Consider the following 27,141-nt stretch of genomic DNA (forward strand, 5'->3'; position numbering starts at 1 on the left):
TTTTCTTATCCACTATCTTCTCACAGAGAAGTATCCGCGAATTTTCACATGAATCAAAAATATACAGCGATTTTGAAACAAAAAGAAAATATGAAAAAGTTTAATGAAATCACCAATATAAATATTAGCCAAGTTCAAGTTCAAATTTATCCAAAATACAAATTTAATGGTGCGAATAACTTCAAAATAATTGGCAATAACAGATTCTTTTAAAATTTATTGGTATTTACAGTTTTGGCAGACAAAATAAACATTTTCATATGTACAGATCATGAATTACTTATGAATTATGTTATCTTTATAAATTCCAGAGGTTTCTTCTTCGTTTTATAGTGGCAATTTTTATTGTCATATTATCGTTTAAAATGTTTAACGTTGATAAACCAATACAGTTCAAACAAAAATTGGGAGTACATAATTATTTAGATAAGTGAAGAACTGTTGTTAATAAGTATGTACATAATAATATCATTGATTCCTTTATGGAAAATGTGTTCCATCAAACACATTTTTTTAATTGCATAAGATAACCCAATTTTAACAGAATACAAAATTATTTTTCTGCTAAGATTTATTAGGAAATTTTCAATGTATTCAGTAAAAACAAGAAAAAAATATGATTTGAAGGTCGGAAGTTGACCCACAATTTGAAAAACGACGTCTAGGTGAGCGCCACAGCCTAGGGCGTCGCGACGCGGTGATGGTCGAGCGCAAGCGAGTAAGCGAGCGCAATAAGTGTGTTAAAGTAGCACAGTGTAGGTCAGACCGTCTGCCTTGTGTTGTCTGCGCTCCAATACCGCAGCCAGTCGTATCGATTAACCAGAGACCGACTCGTAGCCGAAGACTTTTACGGTCTCCCATTATCGTCAATTAAGCCCCACGGGCTACGTGCCCCGTTTTATCAACGCGGTTATCACTTTCCACCGATTTCGGTGAAAGCTATTTATAGACGCCGAATGGAGTCGTGTGCGTTGTCTCGTTTACTTCCCGGCCGCACCTACAAATCGACCCCAACAACTATAAAAGAATAACAGTAACCCGAAATCGGGGACGAGTTTTTGGTATCAAGTCCGAAATGGTTTTTAATTGTTATGGGTGTCAGATAGGGTGTTGCGGTTTTCAGGCATCGCGGAGGTGAGACGGCGTCTGTATTGTTCGTTTCGAACAATGTGAACGACGCACTCGAATTATTTATCGCTCGGGGCCACGAAAAAACAGACGAGAGAGCGAATTGTCGAACAATAGCGGCACCGATTTATCATTGGCGATTACGCTTGTCGCCCGATTTTTGCGCCAAGCCGGGCCGAGATTATCAAATAATTGGCTGCGTTTGTTCGACCCGATGAGTTGGCTCTTTCTTCTGTAACCGGTCGCGAGCGAAATTGGTTTGTTACGTTCGTAAAAAGGCGATTGAGGTGCGTTCACTCGCTTATCCATCAGTCGATATCTAAAGAGGTAATATGCAAGCGTGATTCAGGAGAAAATTGATAATTAAGTGACGAGTTTGGTTAGTATTACTACTACTTTAAACGTTTCTTTATAACTGTTACAAAAAAGAAACATGCTAAAAAGACTTAAAACATACTAAAATATTACTATAATCAATCATTTATAAATGAAAAACAGAAATAGAAAAATAGAGATTAGGACACTGTTTCCCAAAGTGTAGGTCGCGATCGGATATTAGCTGGTCCATGAAACTGTTAGGAACTAATTTTACTACCAACCTTCTAATAAATACTAGTTCTAATAAAAAAAATGGTTGGTAATAAAAAACAGCTAGGGAATCCCCTCTATTCAAATCACTCACAATCTACACTAAATAGAACTAGCTGCCTAGCAGTTTTAATATTTCGGTCTCTGAAGACAATACTGAGCCTGACAAGGCTCACATGAACCAAAACGTCGAAAAATTGTGACAAAATATGATCTTGAGTACCTAAAATTAGGATTCACCTGGAATGAAGATACACTGGATCCTCGTCCTCAATGCGTTATTTGCTGCAAAATATTGGCGAATGAAAGCATGCGTTCGAGTAAGTTATCAATGTCTCATATTTATGTGAAGTAGGATTTTCAGCCATGATTCACATTAAATCGAAGTGCCGAAATAAATTGGGCGTGACAAATTCATTGCGATTAAAAGTAACTAAAGTCGAAATCGACGCTAAAGTGGTAATGGCAAGAAATTACATCTTACTCACTGAATTATCACATCTTTTATGTAGTAAATAAAAATTTCATTAATCTGGATGTCTTTTTTTTTATTGAACAGGCCTTAGCACAGTTACGATATTATTTTATTGTCGAGAAGATGCTGTAGTAGCATTAAACAACGCTGCTTCTTTGTTTCATATTAGGCAAGGGTACGTTGGTCAGTTTTTACAGTAAGCTCACTTATAATCCACCTTTATCCCATATAAATGTGGTTATTGTGGTAAATGGGTCGTGGTCCAGACAACTTTGGGAAACGTTGGACTAGGAAGGCTGTCAAATCGTATCATCTTATGAAATTAGGTAAAATTGATTTTTATAACCCGAAGAAATAATTCTGTAGCTAACATCACAACACGTAATGGTAAATCGTTCACCTTCAGCCATTACAATGTTTGCTGTAACACATCAATTTTAAGTTTACAAATCAATTTTAATAATGATAAAAATCTTCTCTCAGGTTCATATTATGAATTACTTTTGAGATCATAATTTTCATAGCAGTAAATCGTCCAATCGTTACACAGCAGAATGGGGGAAGTTTCAAGAAGGACATGCTTTTTAATCTGGTTTTCCTACAATAAAAGGTTCTTTAAACATACAGGCTCTTTGCAACCACCTGTCATTTTATCACAATACTAACTTATCGCACACCGCACCTGCACTTTATTGTATGTACTTCTCACACTCACCATGATCAAATTAACTAGCCCAAGGACTTCCAAAAGATTAGGATGTCTATACGACGTGTGTTCTTGATACCATCTCTTCAAGCTTTTATTTGTGGTCACTCGGAAAAAGAGTCAAAGAAGATGTGTTTCAGTGTAATCTTGCACACAGGTTCGACAAAAAGTGAAATTAATTTTATAACAAGCGTTATAAAAGTGCATTATTACCTTACTGTATCTCTGTCTAAGGAGACCTGTAACTATGTGGAAGCCACTTTTACTGACTTTCAGAGTAAGGTGTCATGTATCCCACTAGTCAAAAAGCTTTTGTGGACGATGCGCTTAACTGGACATTAACTCTCATCCCCACAACCTATTTTTTTACGATAATTACCAGGTGGGGCATTTGTACACCAATGTTTGAAGGCCTAAAGCAAATAAAATAGCAATTGTTTGTTACTGCAAGGACTATGAAATTAATTAGCAAAAATATCCAATACAAACATTTAACAAGTTGAGCATTGCAATTTTGACAAAACAATTTTTTTAAGGAATGTTTAGCACAAACAATCTTCTTGCACATAGTATACTGTTGCCTTGTCTTTATGTTACGCTTTCTGCAGGAGAGATAACAACGGTCTTGTACTTTTGTTGTAGTTGTAAGTTATTAATGCTCTATTTTTTTTTGCACGTAGGATACCAGATTGTCTCTGTATGCAAATATAGAAGAATTTATAGGTTTATATGGGCTACGAAGTAATTCGTTTGGTATGAACGCAAGTTTTTGCAAGTTTGCTCTTCATATACACACGGAATCGAACTTTACCTCTATACAGAACAAGTTTTTCATCCACGCATATATGGGCATCTGGATTGCAGCTAATTTTACATTTTGCAACAAATATATCAAATATCTCTCTAATCGCAGCCAGTTTGTCGTTTTCTCTTCTTTCTTCTCTATTTCGAAATTATCAAAACGAAGAAATCGCGTGAGTTTGCGGTAACGATTACGAGATATAGTAGCTGAAATGATAGCTGTACGGTGGGCAGGATCGGTACACCATGTACGATCCTGCATATCGTCAGATTCCTTACTATTTTTGAGAGCACCAATTGTAAGTAAAAGTCCAATATAAGCCAATAAATTTCTTTTTGATTTATATTTTAAGGATATTTACATCGGCGTTTAAACTAAAAATCAATTAAATTAAGCTACTCAAAAGCCCAAGCCTCAAAAACAATTTAAAACAATTTATTAAAAAAAAATCAATTCTGGGGAGCAAGTGTACCCCGGTTGGGAAGATGAGGGTTAACAGACAATATAGACCATAACGTCAAATTAATGCAGGAATATTTTCCTTATCTTCTTCGTTATCTTTTAATAGATTCATTTTGCGATGAGAGTTTTGGTTGTAATAACCAATTAATTCAAGTATTCCAAATTAATTTCCGTTATCAATATCGACTATCGTACTGATACTAACTGTGAAAACCGAAAATGTTCAGCGAAAAATAATATGATATCTAATATATTTTGTAACGTGTTTCTCTACATCACTAGTCTTCACACTAGTAAAGTGATTACATAGATCACATCATGACTTATTGATTTATGTGTGTAGTCACTAAAATACAAACTAATTATCTTGTTTCAGATAACTAGAATAGTATGATTAAAAACAAAGATATTTCATAAGCTGTTTGATTTTTGAACAATTTGATGTTTGATTGTTAGCCCAGAATTTGTATTCTTATTGTCTACAGTTTAAAAAGAATATTGAAAGTGGAATATTTTAGATGTCTATCAAACAAGAAAATATTGTAAGCAACAAACTGAACAGTGCAAGAGGTAAAAACTTTTATGGCTTATTATAAGAGCAATGTACTAAAGTATTACTATTTTCTTTTGATTGCCAAAGTATTTTGATATTACCAAAAATTCCTGATCAAAAATTATTAAATACAATTAGTAATTTTTGTAATGGTTGATCAAAACTAAGAAGCAATAAAGTAGAAATTAAATAGCGTCGGCGATTCATTAATTGTTATGCACTTATGAAATTAGTATTTACTAAAAACAAAAAGTTGTGCAGTTGTTTAAAATTTCATAACATAGTTCGATTATATATCATTTTTCCTATGATAAGGCACTTTAGATAAAATATTTGGTGCTACCCAGTTGACGAAGCCTTTGTCTATCGCAAATGATCATGTTGGTCCTAGAAACACTTTTACTTTGGTTATTTGAACTAACATATCTATTTTTTCATTCTATGTTTAACATCAAGGGTTTTTAGTTATTAGCTTTTTCATGACTTAAAGCAAGGGAAATCTCTCAACTCAATCCCAAATTTCTAGCTTTGAATATAGTACAATACCTACCCATGCTTCAACCTTGCTGAAGCAACAATTTCTCTACTCCCGCACGTCTTTCAGACGCATTTTTGATCCATCTGTGAATATATATCTGTGAAAAAAAATATCAAAATTTCGGTGTTAGTCCTTATTTTTATTCACAAAACTTTCTAGTAAAAGGTACCATCTACTATTATGTAGCGTACTGGAAACAACTACATGCCTATATTGTAAAACAGTGTTGATTTAAACCAAGATTTTTTTCTTGATTGCCGACTTATTCGCTTGGTATGTATTTCGATGGCAACCCGAGGGTATCAGATACTCAGATACTAATAGCAAGTACACTCTTTAAAATCCTATCATGGATCTTCAGCAGAAATGATATTTCTTGAATCGCAATGCGTTAGAAGTGGAGGCTATTCAATCGGTACATAACGACAGGCAACATTCTGTTGAAAATTCTTATCAATTAATTGCCAAACATTTGACAATTGCATTCTTTTACGATATGGAGGTAAAATTTCGATATTAAATTCAATATACGAAAAGGTTCATAACGAAAGATAACACCGTAAGAGAAGAACGATGTTGAAGGAAGTAAATAAACTTAAAAAAGGAAAAAAAATAAATTAAAAGTAGAAACTTTAAAAAAGACATCAAAAGTCACTAGCTGTGGCTTCGTCATTGATTTTTCCTTTATTTATACAGATAAACATATTGGGTGAAATATACATTTCTTTATGTAATAACGTTTTATTATTTTGGTTCTATATTACCTTAACAATTTTGCCTCTATACGTTTTCGTGTTTTTCCAATTGTGACATTTCGCACTTCGCAAAAAACACTTTGCAATTCGTATTTCATCTTTTCGCAAAAAATCGCAGTTTTGCACGCGTTTTTATCTCGAAAACTGCCGAACGATTTTCAACGTGGTTTTTATGAAAATAAAACAAAGGATGAAGTCGAACTCGAAAATAGTTTCGCAAAATAAAAAATTTCCAATTTTTTTCGAGGTAGTTATAGTTTTACGGCTTCACACCGTTCTCTCTCAAAACATTGACTAGCACGAAAAAATTGGGATACTTCATATTTCGATAAACTGTTTATAGGTTTTCAATATTTTCACGTTTCAACAAAAAAATCTATGTGATTATGCTTTTGATTTGACAGGAACAGTTCCACTTTTAATTAAATTATTTTCTTCGAATCATTTTTATATAAATTAAGATAATATTTTCAGAAGTGATATAATGTGTGTTAGTATCGATAGTTTTCAAATTTGTTTTCCTATTCGGTCGGCGTAAAGGTGGATATACATTTGTTGTGTATCAGCGTATCGTATCACCGTTGCGTATTAGTGTGTACGGGGAAGTGTTGCATAGTTGCGTATCAAAACATAAAGAACGCAACGAGTCCGATCCCCTATTTGTCGGGTTTTCACAGTCACATCAAACAAATGATACGATACGGAGTTGAGTCGTATTTGGACGGGTTGCGTTGCACATTCAATCCTGTTCAGTACGTAGTGTTGGTACGAGCTCGTTTTTCTCTCGCCACTCGACTTTTTTTGGGCAAATGGAGTGGAGTAAAAAAGAAATTATAAATTTTATCGATACTTACCGCAGGTATGTCGTTTGGGATCGTTTGGGATCGTTTGGGATCCGAAACATCCGAGCCATTTCAATAAAATTCGGAAACAAGATGGGTGGGAGGAAATTGCAACACAAATGGATAGGATCGTTGATGAATGCAAAAAGAAAATGTTTTCTCTAATGTTTAACCTTTTAGCAGCCCTCAGGTGGGAGAAAATGAAAATCTGATTGCTTGCTTTGATAATTTAAATAAGTGTTGAAGACTGGAATATGAATCGCCAGTAGCCAGATACCGTACGTTATCTTAGAGCCAGTCTTCCTTGAGCAGGAGTTGCCTTCCGCAATGTGGTATCCGGTTTCGCAATTTTGTGTTCAATGGATGACAATAAAAACTCAAAATCAATATCTTAGTAAAATGTTTGTACAATCCGCTTACAGATTGAAAATTCAAGTCAGCTAGTAAATTTGATGCACGATACTGCACCCTGTTTCCGTATGACTTATCATAAAATGATACGCAACGGTGATACCATACGCTGATACGCAACAAATATATACCCACCTTAAGACAATTATTTGCACACACAGTAAGTTAGAACAGCAAAAATCAGTTGAAAGAGGACGAGGTTGTAACACCATGTGTTGACCAGAGATAAAGGTATATATAGTTTTGAATATAAATCCTGACGAATTCAGAAATATAAAGTAATAAAATAAATGAAGTCCATAAATTGATCTTTCCATGAACTCTTTTATAAGTCTTACAGAAGAAGTTATGACTGCAAACCTGTACCTTTCATATCTTAAATTGTATACGTAAAAAAGTGTTAAACTCACTATTTAAGACTTTACTAGTAACATTCTATGAAAACAATTTTGTGCTTAACAGCATTTTACAAAGAATACGAGGTAATAAAGATATTTCAAAATGGTTTATCTCTCCTTTGCTACCTTCACTATGTTCTCTCGAAACTACGAATAATTAACCTTTAGCTATTATTTATGGATGGTCTTGAATTTGAAAAAACATTTTTTTAATCATGGCTATTACAGGAATTATATTCCGTATTAAAATGGGTTTTTAGACAGAAAGCAATTTATAAACAAACCACATTAGTTAATATTTATGTGTTCCCCCATCTCTATTGTGAAATAAATTCGGTTATAGGGTGAATTAGTTAGTAGTGTAATATATGATTTCTAATAATATCTTTCTACTAATATCATTACTTTTAGGGTTTCCTCTTCGTTTTTTACACAAAATTCATAAAATTCCATTTTTAAAGTTATATCACAATTGCCCCGGCCGCTTTAATTGCCGGGTTAAGTGCATTCATATTGGAGAGGCAAGTGCAAACAATAGAGTGTATTTACCCCGCGTTACAGTCTAAAATTAAAATCATATTTCCTGCCTTTTCAGCTGAACAATGCTCACAATTATATTCCTATAAAGCTAGTATAATATACATATAAATACTCTTGCTAATCATGTTCAAGGACGTACAGATAAAGTAAATTCATGTAGATTCATCTAAAACGAAAATTTTTGGTCAAAGAGGACATATTTTAAGGAGCTGTAGTGTTACAAGGTACAGACGCTTATAATTTTTAAGTACATATAATCTGGGACCGCCATGTTACTCATTTAAATATGGACGTTATTAAAACTGGTGTAGAAAATCAGATAACAATTTTAAAGCTTCCACTGCATACCAACCACTTGGTGCAACTTCTGTTAAGCTTATTTAAATCTTTTAATCTGGTTGGGAGGATGATTTAGTAGAGTAGCAGTGAAGAAACGTAAATGCGAAGATTTTCAAGGTATATTTGAAGTATATTTCTAAGTCAGAGTCCTCAGGAGTTTCCAAGCAGTACATTTCTTTAAATTAGCGGTTAACTCGTTCCACCTTCCTTTAATTACCTTTAGCATCCCAACTTAGTTCACATGCTCAACCCAAATCAGATGCTTAGGAGTAGTGGTTTTGAACACAAATGTTCGCAAGTTCAAGCGTAGTTTCCCGGATCACACGCCATCGTAATTATAACATTTTCAGACTCTGAAATTAACATTGATTTAGTGATTATTACGTTTTCCAACATGGATTTCCGCCTTGAACTATGAAGGCAGGTTTGGCATAACTATTTTATCAAAGCACTTTGATGTCAGCCTCCGATTTGGAGAAATTTTTAGAACTTTTTTTAGAGGTTTTAGAAGATAATTATTTGGAGGAAGGCTCATAAAATTGTGAATGGCATCGAAATGAAGATATTTGTCACACTCCTTCATTATACCGCATTTTTTAAGTCTAATGATGATAAGATATCGTATCTAATAATAAGACACCTCAATATTTGTCATCGATGACATGGGAAATAATAATGTTGGACTAACTAGAAAAGATGTTCTGTTGTCTTATATCTAATTAGAAAATCCCGATGACAAAAGATAGATTCTTTTAAAACTCTCAGAGTGTATTTTCAATATTTGTTTTAATGAAATGGCTGATTTCTGGGAAAGATTTCGTTTCAAAATGTACATATGGCAGGAATACCAAACAAGTATGACTTGTTTTTCAAATAATAAACACATAGCAGGCGGTACTTTCATTAGATCAATAGAATTGGTACGTGGATTGCAGATAAGGAAGCTAACGTATGTTGGCTTATTTGGTTTATTGTGAAACAACAAGATAGAAATCATTTCTCTTTGTGCGGTTTTACAATAGATATGACACTCTTTTCTGCGTGCGTAGAAATTAAAAACAGTACTGGAAATTTAATCGATGAATCATTGTCAACTAATGCCGGTGATGATACACCAAAAATAGTACTTTATTATTATGTAGCGAAAGTTGGAGCAGACTGAAATGTAGACAAATATGCAATATATTGCTAAAATAAAAAAAAATTATGTTTATCAATGCTGATTCTTTTTTGTGGACATGAGTCACAGAATAGCTATATTCTGTGTTATTCTGTGCATCAGTGCTATTCAGTGCATTAACGCTTTCATTATGTACAACGTGATATTAAAAAAACTTGTGTCCTTCTAGACTGAAAAAGAAAATGCAATACATTTACTAGAAATGCTACTTGTAATGTAGGAAAAAAGAGTGCATTGAAGGTTGTGTCAAAAATAAGTTATTTGAACTCATGACAGTTCTTAAAATGTTTTACCATTTCTTTGTTCTACGTATATATATATTCAGAATATTATTATTAATCATTAACAATAGTAATAATAACACTAATCGACAAGCTTTTTGCCACAAGGATTCTAAACGCTAATTATTACTTTACTACATAACCTCCATGATTTTACCATTTTTTCTGCTAATACTACTGCAGTTATGGACAAATTGCATCAAAGTTTCATTTCAAACAATGTTAAATTGTAAGTTTAGTTATACATAAGCTAATCGTTGTTATTTTCTCAACATTCGAAGGAAGTTTATCATTTATCCTAACAGTTTTTGCTACGTATGTGGTGAACTTTCAAAAGTAAGCGACGAAATTTTTGGCTTCTCTGTGGCTCATCAAGATAAGGGCACCTGATATGGAGTCCAAACTGCTGATTTACCTATACTTGCAGTGCCAAATCAGATAAATGACTCTGCAAATGATGCCATCAATTTGCCTTCATGTAGCCAGTTCATTGCAGACAAAATTCATGATCCAACCTATGTACTTGATAGTAAGGTATCTTATTTACTAACTTAAAGTAATCTTATCGATCTAGTTGTCAAAAAAAGCTGTCTGATCTATTAGGATCTAGATTGAAAGAATGGAATTTGCTTCATCCAGATACTAAGGTGAGTCGTTTTTCGATTTGAACCGGAAGATTGGCGTTTGTTTGTTGATTAGTTAAAAACCAATTTAAAAGCTGTACTTTTGCATAATGGAAATAGATGTTCCTCTGTTCCGGTAGCACATGCTTCCGGTAGGAACGAAACTTATGAAAACATGAAATTGGTGCAGCAAAAAGGACGGGCCAAAGCGTCTCACTCCTGGAGAAAATAATGTTATCTTGTCGAGCCCACCAGAGTACTTTTACCAAGATTACACATAAAGCTAGGTTTGATACAAAATTTGGCAACCGATCAGGTTTTATGTATAATGTTTTTATTATCACCATTTTCTCAACAACGAGTTGAACCATCCATCTGTTAATCACCAAATTAGAATCATACAATCTGTGATGTTACTGGAAGTATGTGAATATGGGAAATGAAAAAAAGTGAGGTTGTACTATTTTGTTTGGTATTAGTTTCATGCCAAATATTTTAGTTCTGACTGCAGAGTAGATAATGAAGAGTGTAGCAGTCATAGTTCTGGTGTTACATCTACTTCAATTTGTTGATCCTTAATTAAAAGTCATCACTGTATAAACCAAAAAAATAATTTATTTTGACATGCACAGTTGGGTAAAACGTATTTAGGCTTTCAAGCAGTTTGAAGTTCCTCGTACAACTTTCTTCCTCATCGAAGAAAAAATTGGGTCACACACCAAGATTCTATCCAGAACAAGAAGAAGAACTAACTCAATATATTTTTTTATTGAGGCACAATTATTTGGTTTAGGCACACTAAATAACTTCAGAACATTGGTGTCATTAAAAAAAAAGTCGAAACATCAAGCTACGCCTACTACTCCTGAGTGAACATCGCTTACAAGAGCCATGGGTTTTAATAGACCTGCTGTTTAGAAATAGTTTAAGTTCGCATGGAACTTTACCCAAATCAGATGATGGCTGGGTAAAATGTCAAAATTGCGACGACGTCGAAGAGTATTCATACGATTTTTGCAAATCGAATAAAATAAAATAATAAATAAAAATAAATCTTCAAAAGAATAAAAATCTTCTTTGGCAAAAAAGTTTTCGAAGATCAAACACTAAATATCCCAGTTCTACCCAACCCTGCCATACTTGAAAGAAACGTTTCCTAAAGTTGGTGATGTAAAAATAAAGACAGGAATTTTTGTCCGACCCCAGATCAGGAAATTATTCAAAGATAACATATTCGCAGAAAAGTTGAGTTCAAAATTTTTATCACAAAGCAAGTAACCATAAAGATCTGATAGAAGATCTACTTTCGACGTATCAAGCATTACGTTGTAATATGTCACTCAAAATACACTCCCATCGCGACTTCGTTCCCGAGAACACGGAAATAAAATATTTACAGAATGGAAACACGATACCAGGGCAAATGGAATCCTCGTATGTTGGCAGATTTTGTGCAAAAAACCAGGCAAATACTCCAGAAAATCTTAACTTTTAATATTAGGTAACATATTTTTTAGTTTAATTGTAAACAAAGTCTCAGTCAAATTCCTGTCACAAATAAATAAAGGTGCAAAATTTTGTCTGCACCTCTTTTCCAGCATAGGGAGTCAAAATAAAGTAAGAAATGCTAAAGAATTTTGTCAATCAGTGTAATTAAAGGAGTCGTGACCCACAGTACATATTAATCATTTTTTGTCTCTAGTTGTGGATTAAGGTTTGATGAACCTTTATGGTACACAAAATAAACTTTTTTAACAAAGCGTCGCTCTTTATATTTATATTACACCAATACGATAAAACGTATTTGTCATGGCAAAGCAAAGACTGTTTCCCTACTTGTTACTAACTATAGCAGCAGAACGGAAAGTGTATTATAATTCTGTTTGTACAACCCTTTGCTCCAACATCCATCAGCAAGAAGCGTTATCAAAGGAAAATCGTCAAAGTCAATTCTGCTATTTTACATTAGCTCCTTTCATAATAATTCCTTTCATCATCTGCAATGTATCTTATCTCATGTTTCTACGATTTGAACTTAACATTTTGAAAACTTAGTACAGATTTTTTGGCTTCAATAATTTTATTTTATGATTGAAACGTTGAAATTTTTTATGCTACTTAATTTTGAAACAGGCTATATAAAACGTTTCGTAATTATAAATCGATAAACATCACTTGAAGGATGTATGTACGATCGCACTTTCGCAAAACGAACGTAAACATAGACCATACCCAAAGCAAATGAAACGCGCGGCGCCGTTGCAAATATGCGTGAGTTTGCGCGTCGGCGTCGCGACGCCCACTCGTCCGATAACTGTAAAATGCATATCGGGCGCGCGTCGGTCGGACCGACTTCCTATTTATAATGAGCCGTCTAGACGGCCGGTCGATACCGACGGATGCTTAGCGTCGGGACGACCTCGACGCAGCGCGCGACACGTGACGCACATCCCGAGCGATTTTTGCCGCTCAAAGCTCTGACAGACGTCGGTTCGGATCCCTTCACGGCTAGATTGGCAGATTGACGCGCCCAGAATCCCTTTCCATCCCACGTTCCGACGCAATCCAATTATGAAATTCTGGCAGATGATGTAACCCACATAGGGCATACCATTTTTAATATGATATTAAAAATTGTATGGTTTATAACGTGGGCATCAGCATGTATCTAACAAAAATTAACTGCAATAAACCGAACGTACCTAAACATAAAAAAAGAGAAAAGTAATGACTTTCACATAACAAGATTTGCTACGGCGAACAGTATTCGGTAAGTAAATGGACTCGAATGAGAGGTTTGAAAGATCGAGAGACGCCACTTTCAGTTGAAAACTCTCCCGGAAAAGAAGTAGGATGTCGGCCAGAGGTCGCCTCAATAGACGAAGCCAAGGCGCACCTGCTTTGCGAACCGATGAAGATAGCTTTGTGTTTAACAGCAGCGAGCTAAGCGCGAGCTTCCTTCGTTGACATTCACTTTGATGCTTCTCGCAAGTTCCCCTTTGACCCTAAACAGCGAGCGGGGACCGAATTTTAACGAATCCTTTGAGACTCCGTAATGGCCCCTATGCGACCGGCATAATTGAGAAAACCACGACGCCTTTAAGATACACCATCCTAACAATTTTTTTTTTCTTATATTTTACTTGTGGATTAAACTCAACCGCAGAAAGAAAAGTACAGTAAAACCTCGATATATTGGATAAAATACAGGTGAGTTATTAGCCCAGCGGTCAACTATTTTATACAAAAGTTGTTTGACTCACCACTTTCTATTACGTAAAATTATTTTCACTTATACACGGTGTTCCATTTAAGCGTAACGGAGAGTACGTACTTTTTTTTTTAATGGAACACCTGTATATTTTATCATATTATGAATACAACTAAATTTGTATATACAACCGTATATGTTACTATTTGACAGCGTTCATAGTTCCTGAGATATTCAATTATTCTTCCAAAATGTGTCCATTACAGGATCTTTTTAAAAACGATATAAAAACGACACTATCTCTGATTTTGCCTTGAAACTAAGTCATACAATAGTCAAAGCCAGTAGATGGATGATAGTAACCAAAGATATTAGATACACTATACAGCGTGTTTATAAAACTTAATTACTTTTGATGTTTTTCAAATGGCTTTTTCTTAAGTTTTTTAAATGGAACACCCTCTTTATTGTGTGCTGGTTGAATTGTCCAGCAAGTTCCCTTTAATTAATGATAAGTATGTCATATGTCTAACTTTAATAGTTTTCCTGATATTTAGAATTTAAAGAAGAATGTGTAATAAATGTGTCATTATTGTACTTAAAAAAGTGACAGAATGTAATATATTCCGTCCTTTTTTTGGCATTTCTTTGTTTTTTCTTTTTTGTTCGTGTGTCATTTGTAAATCAATAATATTATATTAAAATACAATTTAAAAAAAAACTTTAATAAATAAATTATCAAAACGTGATAAAAATACAATTAAATGGCAGAACAATAAATCCCTTTTTTAATTACCAAATTATTTGAAGGAAATGCAGCAACAAACTATAAACAATTACTAAACGTTGCTCAACAAGTAGATATTAATTTAATTAATATTTAGAAGTTGTTCAAAATGCCGCCCATTTTCTCTTCTGCAAGCATTAATGCGCTGTACAAAAGATCTTGAGATATCCCTTAACATGTGCATCTTATTCTCTTTGAAGTCATAAATTATATGGCAGAACAATTGCATATTTTATTACTTACATCTTTTTAAATCTCATAAAGTACCAAGTCGCATTAAAATTTGGTATTATGGCAGCAAAATTATTTTACATTATAAAATATTAATCAACTAATAAAAGGAAGAACAAAAAAAATGATAAGAATAGACAAAATATAATATGTATTAAGTACAATAACGCATATTTTATTACACATTATTCTTTAAATTCTATATATCAGGAAAACTACTACAGTTAGATATATGACATACTTATCATTAATTAAAGATAACTTGATGGGCAATTCAACCAGCACACAATATACAGAGTGTTCAATTTAAAAAACTTATCAAAAAGCCATTTGAAAAACATCAAAAGTAACTAAGCTTTATGAACACGCTAGCGTATATAATATCTTTGGGTACTATCATCTACCTACTGGCTTTGACTATTATCTGACATAGTTTTAAGGCAAAATTGGAAAAAATGTCGTTTTTACATCACTTTTAAAAAGATCCTGCAATGGACACATTTTGGAAAAACAATTGAATATCTCAGGAAGTATGAAAGCTATGAGTTAGTAACATTTACGGTTGTATAAACAAATTTAATTATATTCATAATATGATAAAATATACAGGGTGCTCCATTCAAAAATCTACATACTCTGTTACGCCTAAATGGAACATCCTGTATAAGTGAAAATAATTGTACGTACCAGAAAGTGGATAGAAAGTAAAAGAAACAAATTGGATAGATTGGTAAGAGACATGAATAACAATATCAAACAAAACGCGCACTCTAGTGTTAGGGCCAGTGGTAAGACTACCGAAAATAATAATAGAAGTAACCCCAACGTTCATTTAAATAGTATAGACCTGAATACTCACCCTATTTTTAAATTTAAGAGAATAGCAGTACAAAACTCTACCCTATTGATAGAATTGAATTATCTACACAATATAGACTTTGCCTAACATTAGATTGGATACACTAATCTCAGTAATACACCCCTTGCACTGAGAGAAATGGATTGTACTACGCACTAAAAATATTCTGTAAGGTAATATAACATTTAATACCTTAGTGACAGCGAGACGAGATTGTACTAAAGCATATAGATACAGGGTGCCCATTATGTATGGAATATAGCATATATCTTGGTAAGTATCAACTTTATAAAAAAACATTTTATACAAAAGTTGTTTAATATTTTATTTGCCATAACAAGACTGCATTCAATTGTTTTTAGTTTAGAAAACAAATGAGTAACGAATAATACTTACATTTTTTTAAATGGCAATGTATTCTTTCGTTATGCTCATTTGATAGAGATTACTTTTCTCTTTACGATGGCGTAAAATTTTTCTACTCTTACAATAGAAAATTTTTGAAAAAAATGTTAAAATTGTTTATTAATAAAAATAAATCAATAACATTAATCTAGATACCCAAGATCTCAAATTATTACCGTAAATTAAATTTACGTACAAAATAAAACAAATAAACGAAAAATTAGTGTACATCTCCAATAATTAGAGGTATTTCGAGGTATTTGACGATCTCGGATATCTAAGTAGATTACTGTTATTAGTTAAATTTTCTTAATAAGCAATTTTTACATTTTTTCAAAAATTTTCTGATATCCCTTATGTACCCTTAATGTAAGGGTACAAAAATTTTACGTCATCGTAAAGAGAAAAGAAATCTCTATCAAATGAGCCTAACGAAAGGGTACATTGCCATTTAAAAAACTTAAAGTGTTGTTTATTCGTTGCTCATTTGTTTTCTGAAATAAAAACAATTGAATGCTGTCTTATTATGACAAATAAAATATTAAACAACTTTTGTATAAAATGTTTTTTTATAAAGTTGATACCTACCAAGATATATACTATATTCCATACATAATGGGCACCCTGTATAATGAATATAATACAATGCATTGCTGCAGGTATAATATTTTTTCTATAATACAATTCGTACAATCTATTTCTCTCAGTGTGGTACCGAAGACATTATATATCCTAAACTTGGGACACAGATTCAGCCGGCCTGCTAAAAACCAATCCTTAGATATAGCATTAAAGCTAGAGTCACAACTTACTTATAATGAGAACCTGAGTGTGATTTTCCAAGAAAATAACGACAATAAAGAAGTGTGCCGATAATCCAAAATAAAATACAACGATTTTGTGGTAACATTGGGCGACAAAGGTGCAGGAACTGTCATACTAAACAGATATACTTATAATTCCAAGAATCTAGAGTTCTTCTACGATGCCAACATAAAGGAAATCAAAACTAATCCCACAGTAAGTTTCAGTAATAAACTTAAAAAGTTTATCTGAGATAATCTAACCTATTTATATAATTTTAAAATTAACACGTTTTACTCACTTGTAATGAACCCTCTCATTCCAACTCTCACATGTCAAAAAGAGCATCAGGTCTATTATTACTAACTTCAATACCGCAACTAATAGAATAACAAAACACATTTCCAACATAATCTCAAACATACAATAAAAAACTCACACGAACTCAAAAGAATTTGTATAATAACACACCCATAGAACAGACCATATATATCATCAAAAAGTATTTAAGTAATACCCTAGACTCATATCATCCCAATATCTTAGAAAGTGATAGTATCTTAGATTTGCTAAAAATAACCCGTGATGAAAATTTCTTTACATTTAACAGGAAATTCTACAAAATGTCAGATAGTCTTCCGATGGGGTCACCCAGTTCGGGTATTATGGCCGATATCTACGTGAACGACTTCGAAACGGAACTATGCTCCAATAAATATTCCATATATACAAATGATAAAGTCTTCTATGCAAGATAAGTGGACGACATTTTTATAATATATAACGGAAATGCAGCTAAAGTAACAGCCTTATACAACATTTTCAACAATATCAATGACCTTTCCTTTACGCTAGAGATAGAAAAAGACCGTTCACTTAATTTCCTCGATTTGCAGATTTCCAGCAATACCAATAAAGACTCACTTCACTTTAATATCTATAGAAAGCCCACATCGATAGATAGTATCATCCAGAAAGATTCTTTCACATATACCCAACTAAATCCAATCCGATGGTAAATAAAATGGCCAATTTTAGATTTCTCTTTAATAGAATATATAGCGTACCGCTCAGTGATGATAATATTGCAAATAAAATCAAAAAGGTGACAAAGATGGGTTTAAACAATAGAGTCTCAGAACTACAGAAAATATATTGTAATATCCATAATGCCTACATCAATAAAATAATATACCCACACTACAAAGTGAAACATAAATATATTACTCTACCATACCAACCTAATATAGTCAACGCCCTCACGTGCAATTTGGCAAAATATAATATTACCCAGCTTTTAGCTCTCAGAATAAACTATACAAGCATATCTTTAACAACAAACAAAAATTCAAAGATAAAGAGCTAAGTGGTAAATACAAAATCAAGTATCCAGTTTGTGATAAAATATACGTTGGCCAAACTGGACGTAACATATTCACCAGATTTAAAGAACACATCTCCAAAGAAAAGTCAGCCGTTTTTAAACATATACAAAAACCTGGTCACTTAATAAATTTCAATGATGTCGAACTGATCAAGAATGTAAAAAAGTCTAGAGAAATGGACTTATTAGAAGAATATCATATAAAGATTAACAGCGTCAATGATCTGACAATCTGATCTGACAATGCTGTTTACAAAAGGTTTGTTTAATCTCAGAATGTTCCCATAATGAAAGAATCTTTTTCAACTTCTCGCTCCCTTTACCAACACAATGCCTCTTTTTCATATTCGCGCTTGCGCCGCTAATATTTACGTTGACTAATTTCATCTAACCTCAAACCACGCAAGGTTTTGTTTCACACTTTGATTTGTTTTCTTTTCGTATTTTCGAACTTATTGTTATTGCATGAACGTGATATTTTTCTATTGTAATTACCGACTACGGTGTTATATATAGCTTTTTAAGTTAAGACACGTAAGTAAACAACTTTATTTTTGTAACAACATCGCGAAATTGTCGTTGACTTTTCAGGCTTTATTGAGAAAGAAAAAAGTTTTTACAATTTTTTAAACCTTACCCTTAAAGTTAAGTATTTGACTCCCTTTAGTAATGTTATACCTTTGGTTTCGTTAAAGATAACAATAGATGTTTGATCTTTTTATGTATTGGTCCCTCGAACAATGACGGTATATATAAGTCGTATCTGAAGACGGAAAAGATGTACCGAAACATAAAATAAAAGCTAAATTTTTCATCGTCAAACGTGAGTTTTGTTTTTCCAAACTCATAGATAAACTCGGGATATTCCACGAGTTGTCTATACATTGAAAGTTTCGGCTTTAGCCAAATGTTTCTAGTTCTAGGTCTGGTGTTAGTGCTAGTTGTTATTCAGTGCTAGATTGTTGTATATTTTTATTCAACTAAAAATGGAACTAACACCAGAAATAGAACTAGAAATGTTCGGGTTTAGTGGTCTTAAGAGAGGCACGGCTAAATGCGAATGTTTCTAATTCTAGGTCTAGTGTTAGTTCTAGTTTTAGTTGTTATTCAGCGCTAGATTGTTATATATTTTTATTGAACTAAAAGTGGAACTAACACTAGACCTAGAACTAGAAACATTCGGGTTTAGGCATCTTAAGCCAAATATTTCTAGTTGTAGGTCTAATGTAGCTTCTAATGCAAGTGTTAGTTCTAGTTTTAATTGTTATTCAGCGTTAGATTGTTGTCTATTTTTCATTGATTTCGTCAAAAATGACATTTGAAAAAAAATTTCTTTTTCTGTATATTATGTTGACTTAAAAATAAATTTCTGCTTTCTCTTTTTAGCGCTTTTGTACTTGAAGAGCATTACCTAATTAAATTTTACAACCGTTCGTGCATTAACTATCCTATTGCACACGGCGCATCCGTAATCTTTTCCAGAACCTGTCGGGACTCATGTATTATTAGATTAAGTGCTTTTTTTCCTAACGAAAACTATTTTTTATGTATCACATGTATTGGTGTTACACATGTTCCCATCTTGAACGATTATGGATAGGCGTAAATTAAAACAGTCGAGTTTCACCGTAAACGTCTTTGAAGCGCACCGACGGCGACGACGATGACGTACGTGGCATGACGGATTTCGGAGTGACTATTTTAAAACTTGCATCATAAAAACGTAGTCGTAAACGGCGCGACGCGTTATCATGCGTTTTGTAATTCATTGCCCTGTTGAAATTTGTGACTCCTGTAGTATATATGTATGTGATGTATAAAAATAAACCGTGTATTGATTTAATGAGACGATGGGGAACCAGTTCATTAGCGTCGTTTCCAGCACAAAGATATTTTTGTTTGACGTGACCATTAACCGTGGTGTTTGCTCGTGGTCGAGATGGTTAATTTGCGTTAGTTAGTACTTGCCGAAAACATGGGTTTCCGAAAGGTACGTGAGTATATAACTAACCTGTCTAAAATGTTAACACTTAAGGTGTAAAATGATGGCATTGACTTATTGACCATTTTTCTTTTGGGGCGTTACTTTTTTGGAGTTTCTTAATTTTTTGATTAAATTAAATAAAAATCGATTGCGTCTTTACTTTCAATCGTTTAGTCACGGGCGACTTTGAGGACTAACCCCACTTCAAGTCGATTATTCAAAATCCCTAAACAAGCAAAGACTCCCGACGTCGCAAATTGACGAAAAGTAGACGTGAAAGGGCGTTAAAAGAGAAATTGATCCAGCACAATTTCATTAAAACCCGATACACAACCCCCTGAAGAAACCCCCGTTAAGTTTATAGTCTGTGTTAAAATAATAACTTGAAGAAAAGAATGTAAGAAAAAAGGATAGAATGCATAAAAAAGAAAAGAGTTTGAGGTTATATCGATAAAACGTTACGGTCTCGCACAAAGGCAATTCTTTCGGATCGTATTAAAGGGCTACCCTTCCTGGGTTAAACAGAATATAAGGGCCGCAGGCTGGAAAACTAGGTCGAGTTTTGTGCGGTGTGAGTTGGGCCGGAAAAGTCGGCGATGCTGAAAGTGAAAGCGCAAAGGCTCTGGATAAGGATACTAAGGGGGAGGGTCCCAGGGACGTGGCGAGTCAATAGTCCCGAGTACTGGCTGGTTTGAGGGCGTACGGACTGCCAACTATACAGAGGGATCAATACGCACCAAGTGCGTGCGCTCCATTCAGGAAAGAAAGTGGGGACGAACTGGGACAAGGGATTTCTCTCCCTCGGCTTACACTCCTTTAGTTTACGACACTAATATCTAGGGCAGTAAAACAATGCTTTAAAAAACTTGTCGACGTTTACACCCTATTTCTAAACGATTTCGTTTTCCAGTAAACTTTTAGAATTTCTTAGAAGCTGAATTTTCCTTTGTTTCTAAAAATTATAGTTATAGTCATCAAAAATAAGCTTTTCTGCAACTAATATTAGAACATTAACACAAAAATAGTGCACTTTAAAAATGAATTCGTGCCAGAGTTATTTTATAGACTGGCCCATGGTTGGTTGTTATAACTGGACATCGTCGATGATTATTTATGCAAGAATATCTCAGAATACAAATATTATTTTTACCGATTTTTCTTATAATAGCTGATAATGCGAAGTTGGATCAGCAAAAGATCGATTACAAGAAAGCGAGCTTCCTTCGCCTCTACACTAAGCGAGAAATGCCATTTAGTGAGTAAGAATTATAGAACCATTAGTAAATGCATCTACGTTCGGATTATGAAGGGGTGCTGTAATAAATAATTTTGACGGGTAGGTAGGTAAACACTTCGTGTCTTCAGGCTGGGATTGGTTTAATTACGAAAATATACCGCAGTAGGTAGCACTTGCAATGGGGAGAGGAAAATATTATAGCCAAATTTGCCAGATGTGTTGATAGAAGAAGCTTTCCAAGGGGGCGGTGCTGCTGATCAATACAAACGGTTGAAATTTTTAATGAAGCTAAAAATTACTTCTACGAACTGAATAGTTTGTTCATGCACCGTACACTAATTATTTTTGGCTTTGACGAAAACAAGAAAACAGTATCAGGTATACTCGGCATATTGTGTAATGAGATGATACACCAAAAACAACTACATAAACAACATCACAAACATAAAGGCAATGTCATCTGTATGCTATCTTGTGACTTTTTTTATTACTTATTGTTACTATTTATTTGTTATATTATTTATACCTGCGTTTAAGGTGTAAGTACAAATAAATGAGCGAGATACAAATTTTTTTGTTTGAATATGAATATTTGGTTATATTTTTAGTTAATATAGTTCTAGTTTCTAGGAATAGCGGTTTATTGCTAAATCTTGTTTAAACGCTCAGCCTTTGTATTGATCCCTTCCAAGTCATTAGAGAGAAAAAGAGATAAAGTTTTCATTTTAAGATGGATCTTAGAACGTAACAGCAAATATGTCAACTTGATATTGAAGATATTGTTTGTTTATTATATTTATTATATTGATATTGAGAATAGGAATCTGAGTTAAAAAAATCTAATGCCTTCATTGCTTAATTTGTATGCTTGGGTTTGTGTGATGCAAGATCCAAGAATAAATGAAAAACACTGTATTTATCAGCAAAATTATTTCATGATTGCTATTGGGATTGTTATTAAGTACTTCATACCGTGATTAATAGCAACAATGGAAAACAAAAAGCATATTTAGAGTTCCAGGCTGTTACATCAATTTACAACAATAGATGTGATAAAAATAAAAAGATTATTGGATAATCAGAATAATATCAATGGAAATTCTTAATTATATTAGTTTTATCTCACCCATGTTGGTCTTCATATTGCTCATTAGCTACACTTGTCTTATAGAAATTTTGACTCTTGGAGGACCAAATTTGAAGGACAGCCTCGATGTATTAAGGGCAAGTTTCACACTGTAAGGTAAAATTAGTGCAATAAATCAGAGAAAAAGGTTCGAGAAAAACTGTGTAAAGAATACACTTAGTGTGGAAACAATATATTCTAAGAGCCTCGTACAGAGAAACTTCCAGCAGAAAGTCGACATATCGTGCGAATGCCAAATGGTGCGGATAGATGAATGATTGAAATAGCTCTTATGACACGTGGAGCCTATTCCGCCCAGTTACAAAAAAAGGCATCGAGCAAACCTTCGAGATTGGTAATTACTAGTACATTCATTACTAATGGCATCACTAATAGGAACTCTTGAAGGAATATAGAATTCCTTCTTATTAACTCCTGCAACATTTGTCTTTGGAGAAATGCAGGTAAAGTTCCTAGGATTGTTTGTGTCTTAATTCGAAAGAGTACATATTTTCTGGGACTATCGAAAACCTACTATAACGAGAGAGTTTCGACGGATCATTGAATCATTCATCGTTAAAGTTAAATTTAAGAATGGTTCAGATAAAGATTGTACGACGTCCGGCGAACCTTCGAGATTATCACAGTAATCAACCATCATCTCATCAACTAGTTCATACCGTTCTGTGTCACCAATTAAAGAAGACTTCGCTGCCCATGACAACGCATCTCTCAAGGCGATGTGTGTAGATCACCGTCCTTTTTATATTAATTATATTATTAAATATAAACCAAGAACGGTGTAAAGTTGTCCTTTTATTCTCTCTTGCTACCAAGATTATGTTCAATTCCTTTGCAGCTTTTGCAAGTTCCAAATATACCAGCCTGTTTTTCAAAATTAACCCATGAATGCGTCATGAGCGCGTTATTAATGTTCGGATTGTGTTTACACAGGATATTAATGAATAACGAGGGGGTTCGTAGTACCCGATAAAAAGAAAAAGCACATAAATATGCGATCAAACACGCGTTTTTGGTTCGCTTGTACAGTCGAAGCTGGATAAATGGCTCTACTTAGGTAAGTGGGAAATCTTTATAACTGGGATCTAAACGCTAGTCGCGCGTTTTTATTGAAAAAAACCTCCTTGTTATGGCCAATTTTAACCTCTATAACTAGGATAATTTTTTTCCACTCCTGCCTCTATACATATAAAAGGAAGGAGCCGATGTTCTGACAATTATCAATTATCAAAAACGACGATGCCTCAAACATGTAGGTACAAGTAAAAACATTTTGTTGTTGTCTGGTTGTGAGATCATAAAACATGTCGAAAAAATTTATGCATCAGTGATAAAGTAAAAATAGGAAACAAAAAAGGGAAATTAGCGAATAATAAATCATTTTGGTATTGCACGATGAACTTTCAATCGAATATTAAACGATTTGATAAATTTTTTGAGCAAATTGTTAAAACCAAAAATCAAAGAAACCAAGATGTTTCAAAATTATTAAGACATTAGAGACCCCTATAAAAGTAACGAACACTCCTCGATGACTTCCATTATCTTTCCAGAATGGTTTCTGATTTTGCTCAACTCAACGACATTCCTAAGTTAAAGAGTAGTGTCTTCTGTCTTTAATTTCTCTCCAGCACTCTCCCAGGTACCAGCAATGCGGTCTTCCCTCTATCCGTTCCTTGTATTTCTGCTCTTCTCCTAGCCTCCAACCTTATTAAATCCACCTTAACCGCTTCCCTCACTATATAACCTGGAGTCTCCCTCGCCAACCCAAGTATCCATTTCCAATACCTTGTTTGTACATCCTCCAGCAATCCTTATTCTTTCCATGTTCATATTTTTGCGCCGTACATTATTGCGCTCCTCGCCAAGCTCTCAAACATAACCTTTCTTTTTTCCGCATCCCTCCCAAAAGGTTTCTCCACAACAAGTAAAGCTAGGCAGACACGGTCGATTTTTAATTAGCCGATAGTTTAATCAATGGACAAGTTTTTTTATCGTAAGTTTGTTGTAAAACACATTGATATGTATAGAAAAAGAAATTAAACGCTTTACTAAAAGTTTTGGATTGGAGTAAGCGAAGAAAGCAATTTCTATTCGTTCAAGAAAGCCGATTTGAAAAAATATCAACTTGAAAAACAAATTAATGTTGACTAATTTCCTGAACATTAAGAACAACCACCAATTAAATGCGAGGATTGAAGGATTTTTACAGAAGGCTATTAAGATGTATGGGATTTCATAAAAGTGGACAGTTATTTATGAGTCTATGGAGATAAAAATGATGATGGTAAACATTTTGGAACTTTATTGAAACAAAATGAAATGTTGATGAATCAGAAATACAAAATCTTTAGTTACCAAAGTTGAAGCAAAAAAAGCTATGAATAATTTACAATAATTTTTTAAAGCCCGAGAAGAAAGAAATACTGATGTCTTTAATTTATTAAATAATTTATAATAATTATTTTTGATTACATACCGCACGTCCCCTATTAACAATACAATGTATTACTCCACCTCCAACCCTTTTATCAATGAATTAGGTTTATGTTACCATTTTGCTACAATGTGGCTAATTATTTGAACGTAGGTACTACAGAATTAGTTTGGAATACCAAATAGTTTAAATATATTTAAGAGAGGATTAAAGCTATATTTGGAGAGGAAGTTGAAGCTAAATTCAAGACGAAAGTAAACAGATGTGCGTTTATTTTTGTACAACTACTAATTTGTTGTTATTTTATTTCGATAAATTTCGTCCAATATTATTTAGCTGTTCTATTTATTGAATTATTTTCGTTTTATTTGATTAGAATTAATTATATTATTTTATTATTTACATAGTACACATTAGTATAAGATTTATCATGCTGAAGATATTTGTAAAATACTCATTATAAATATTCTTTTCAATCCAATTTTTGTACAGACGATTGTTCTAAGCGATTAGATCGTAGCCAATTAAAACAAATTAAAAAAATTGTTTTCAAAACAGCTGTTTTACGCTTAAAATACATTATTATCTCTAAGCACTCTTTTTTGTGCGTAGTAGCTACTTAACCTTGAAAAACTGTCTCATTTATTGCCAATTTTGAAATAAAAATTTTTAACTACATAGTGTGTAAAATAAACCACAGCCTGAAAAACATTTCGAAAATTCAAATAACAAGCAATAACGGCATTATTGCCGTGTTGTTTAACATTGCGACAGTGCGTCGTCTGTAAAAATCTTTGTGTTTACTGATAACGCGTTCTACTAGACGATACGGTTAATAAGCATGCAAACAATATACGCACGCCCATTCGGATTATCACATATGTAGACGGTGAGACTGCTTTATTTGTCGCGGTTTTAATTTTAAAGGGCAACTATTGCGAATAAAGCTAATAGTAATATAGCGTTAACAAGAAATCATATGGTTCTTGCTAACGCAATAAAAACATGAATAAAATGAAAAACATGTTTTCAAATTCTTATCGAAACTATCATAGTACAATTTTGTTTTGACTATACCAAGTCGAGTTAACCCATTTTAAGGATATATTTCAAGTAATGAGAATTCCATCACCATTTGATGTGCTCATGTTTGCGTGACTCTCTTATCTTATCCTCGCCCTTCGGGCCATATTTTTATAATAGTCAGACGAAAAAATTATGTGACCATGACTAAAATTAGGAAACAATACTCTCCACTTATCGGAACGTCGTGATTCGCTCATTCCTGGAAATGAAACGTCGGCTACACCGAATGAATTCGAATATTTTTTGCTTATCTCGTCTGCGGTTCGGCTATATTCGATTAGACTTTGATACTTAAACGTCATAACCGTATTTTGTCCCGATAATGATAATAAATTATTGTATACATTTTACATCGCGGAAATTGCATTCGTAAGATATTTTGGTTTTCGTGGGCGTCTAACTTACTGTCGTGTTGTTAATCATTACAACACTTTACAACTCATCGAATAACTGTTGCCAAATGTTTGCCTCTCATTTGTGCGCGTAAACTGCTCGCGCTATAACCCAAACTCATTATTCCAAAAACCGTCGTCAGTGGGCGCTTTGTCATCTGACGCATATAAAACCTCAACAATGCGGTGTAGCGTCTAGACATCGTCTGTACAAGTAACACATCCGACAGAATTAGACTGTTTATCATTGTTAACCTCACATTCCTTTGTATGTCTTTAAGTACACACTATATTTATATTTATGTTCTCAGCATGTAATGTATAAAAGTATTAATAAAAAATACAAACTTTGTTATGTGGTGTTATATTCATTCCATCTAATCACCTTGTGCTATACCAAAACACCGTTTCCTAACTCTAGGCCTTGGAAAGATGTAAAATGGATTGCAAATTTTTACGTAAAATACATACTACAAAATAAAATTTATATTTAACATCTTGCATTCCTACAGGTGGGGTTTTGGAGTTTGCGTAGTTTGCGGATCAGTTTAATTTA

General features: G+C 33.5%; 1 protein-coding gene across 2 annotated transcripts in view; it reads right to left on the minus strand.

Annotated features, from left to right (window-relative positions):
* The window catches only part of LOC111414613 (protein TMEPAI-like), a 166,822-nt gene that overhangs the window by 90,298 nt on the left and 49,383 nt on the right, over positions 1–27,141 (minus strand). Inside the window, exon 1 of one of the 2 annotated variants that reach the window (XM_071198965.1) lies at positions 22,650–22,668. The exons of the other annotated variant lie outside the window; for it this stretch is intronic. Coding sequence (XP_071055066.1) covers positions 22,650–22,665 — 16 coding nt within the window. The 5' untranslated portion in view covers positions 22,666–22,668. Of the gene's footprint in view, positions 1–22,649; positions 22,669–27,141 lie in introns of those variants that run through there. 2 annotated transcript variants of the gene reach the window in all.

The sequence above is a fragment of the Onthophagus taurus genome, chromosome 1 (genome assembly GCF_036711975.1).
Source record: "Onthophagus taurus isolate NC chromosome 1, IU_Otau_3.0, whole genome shotgun sequence".
Taxonomy (NCBI): Eukaryota; Metazoa; Arthropoda; class Insecta; order Coleoptera; family Scarabaeidae; genus Onthophagus; species Onthophagus taurus.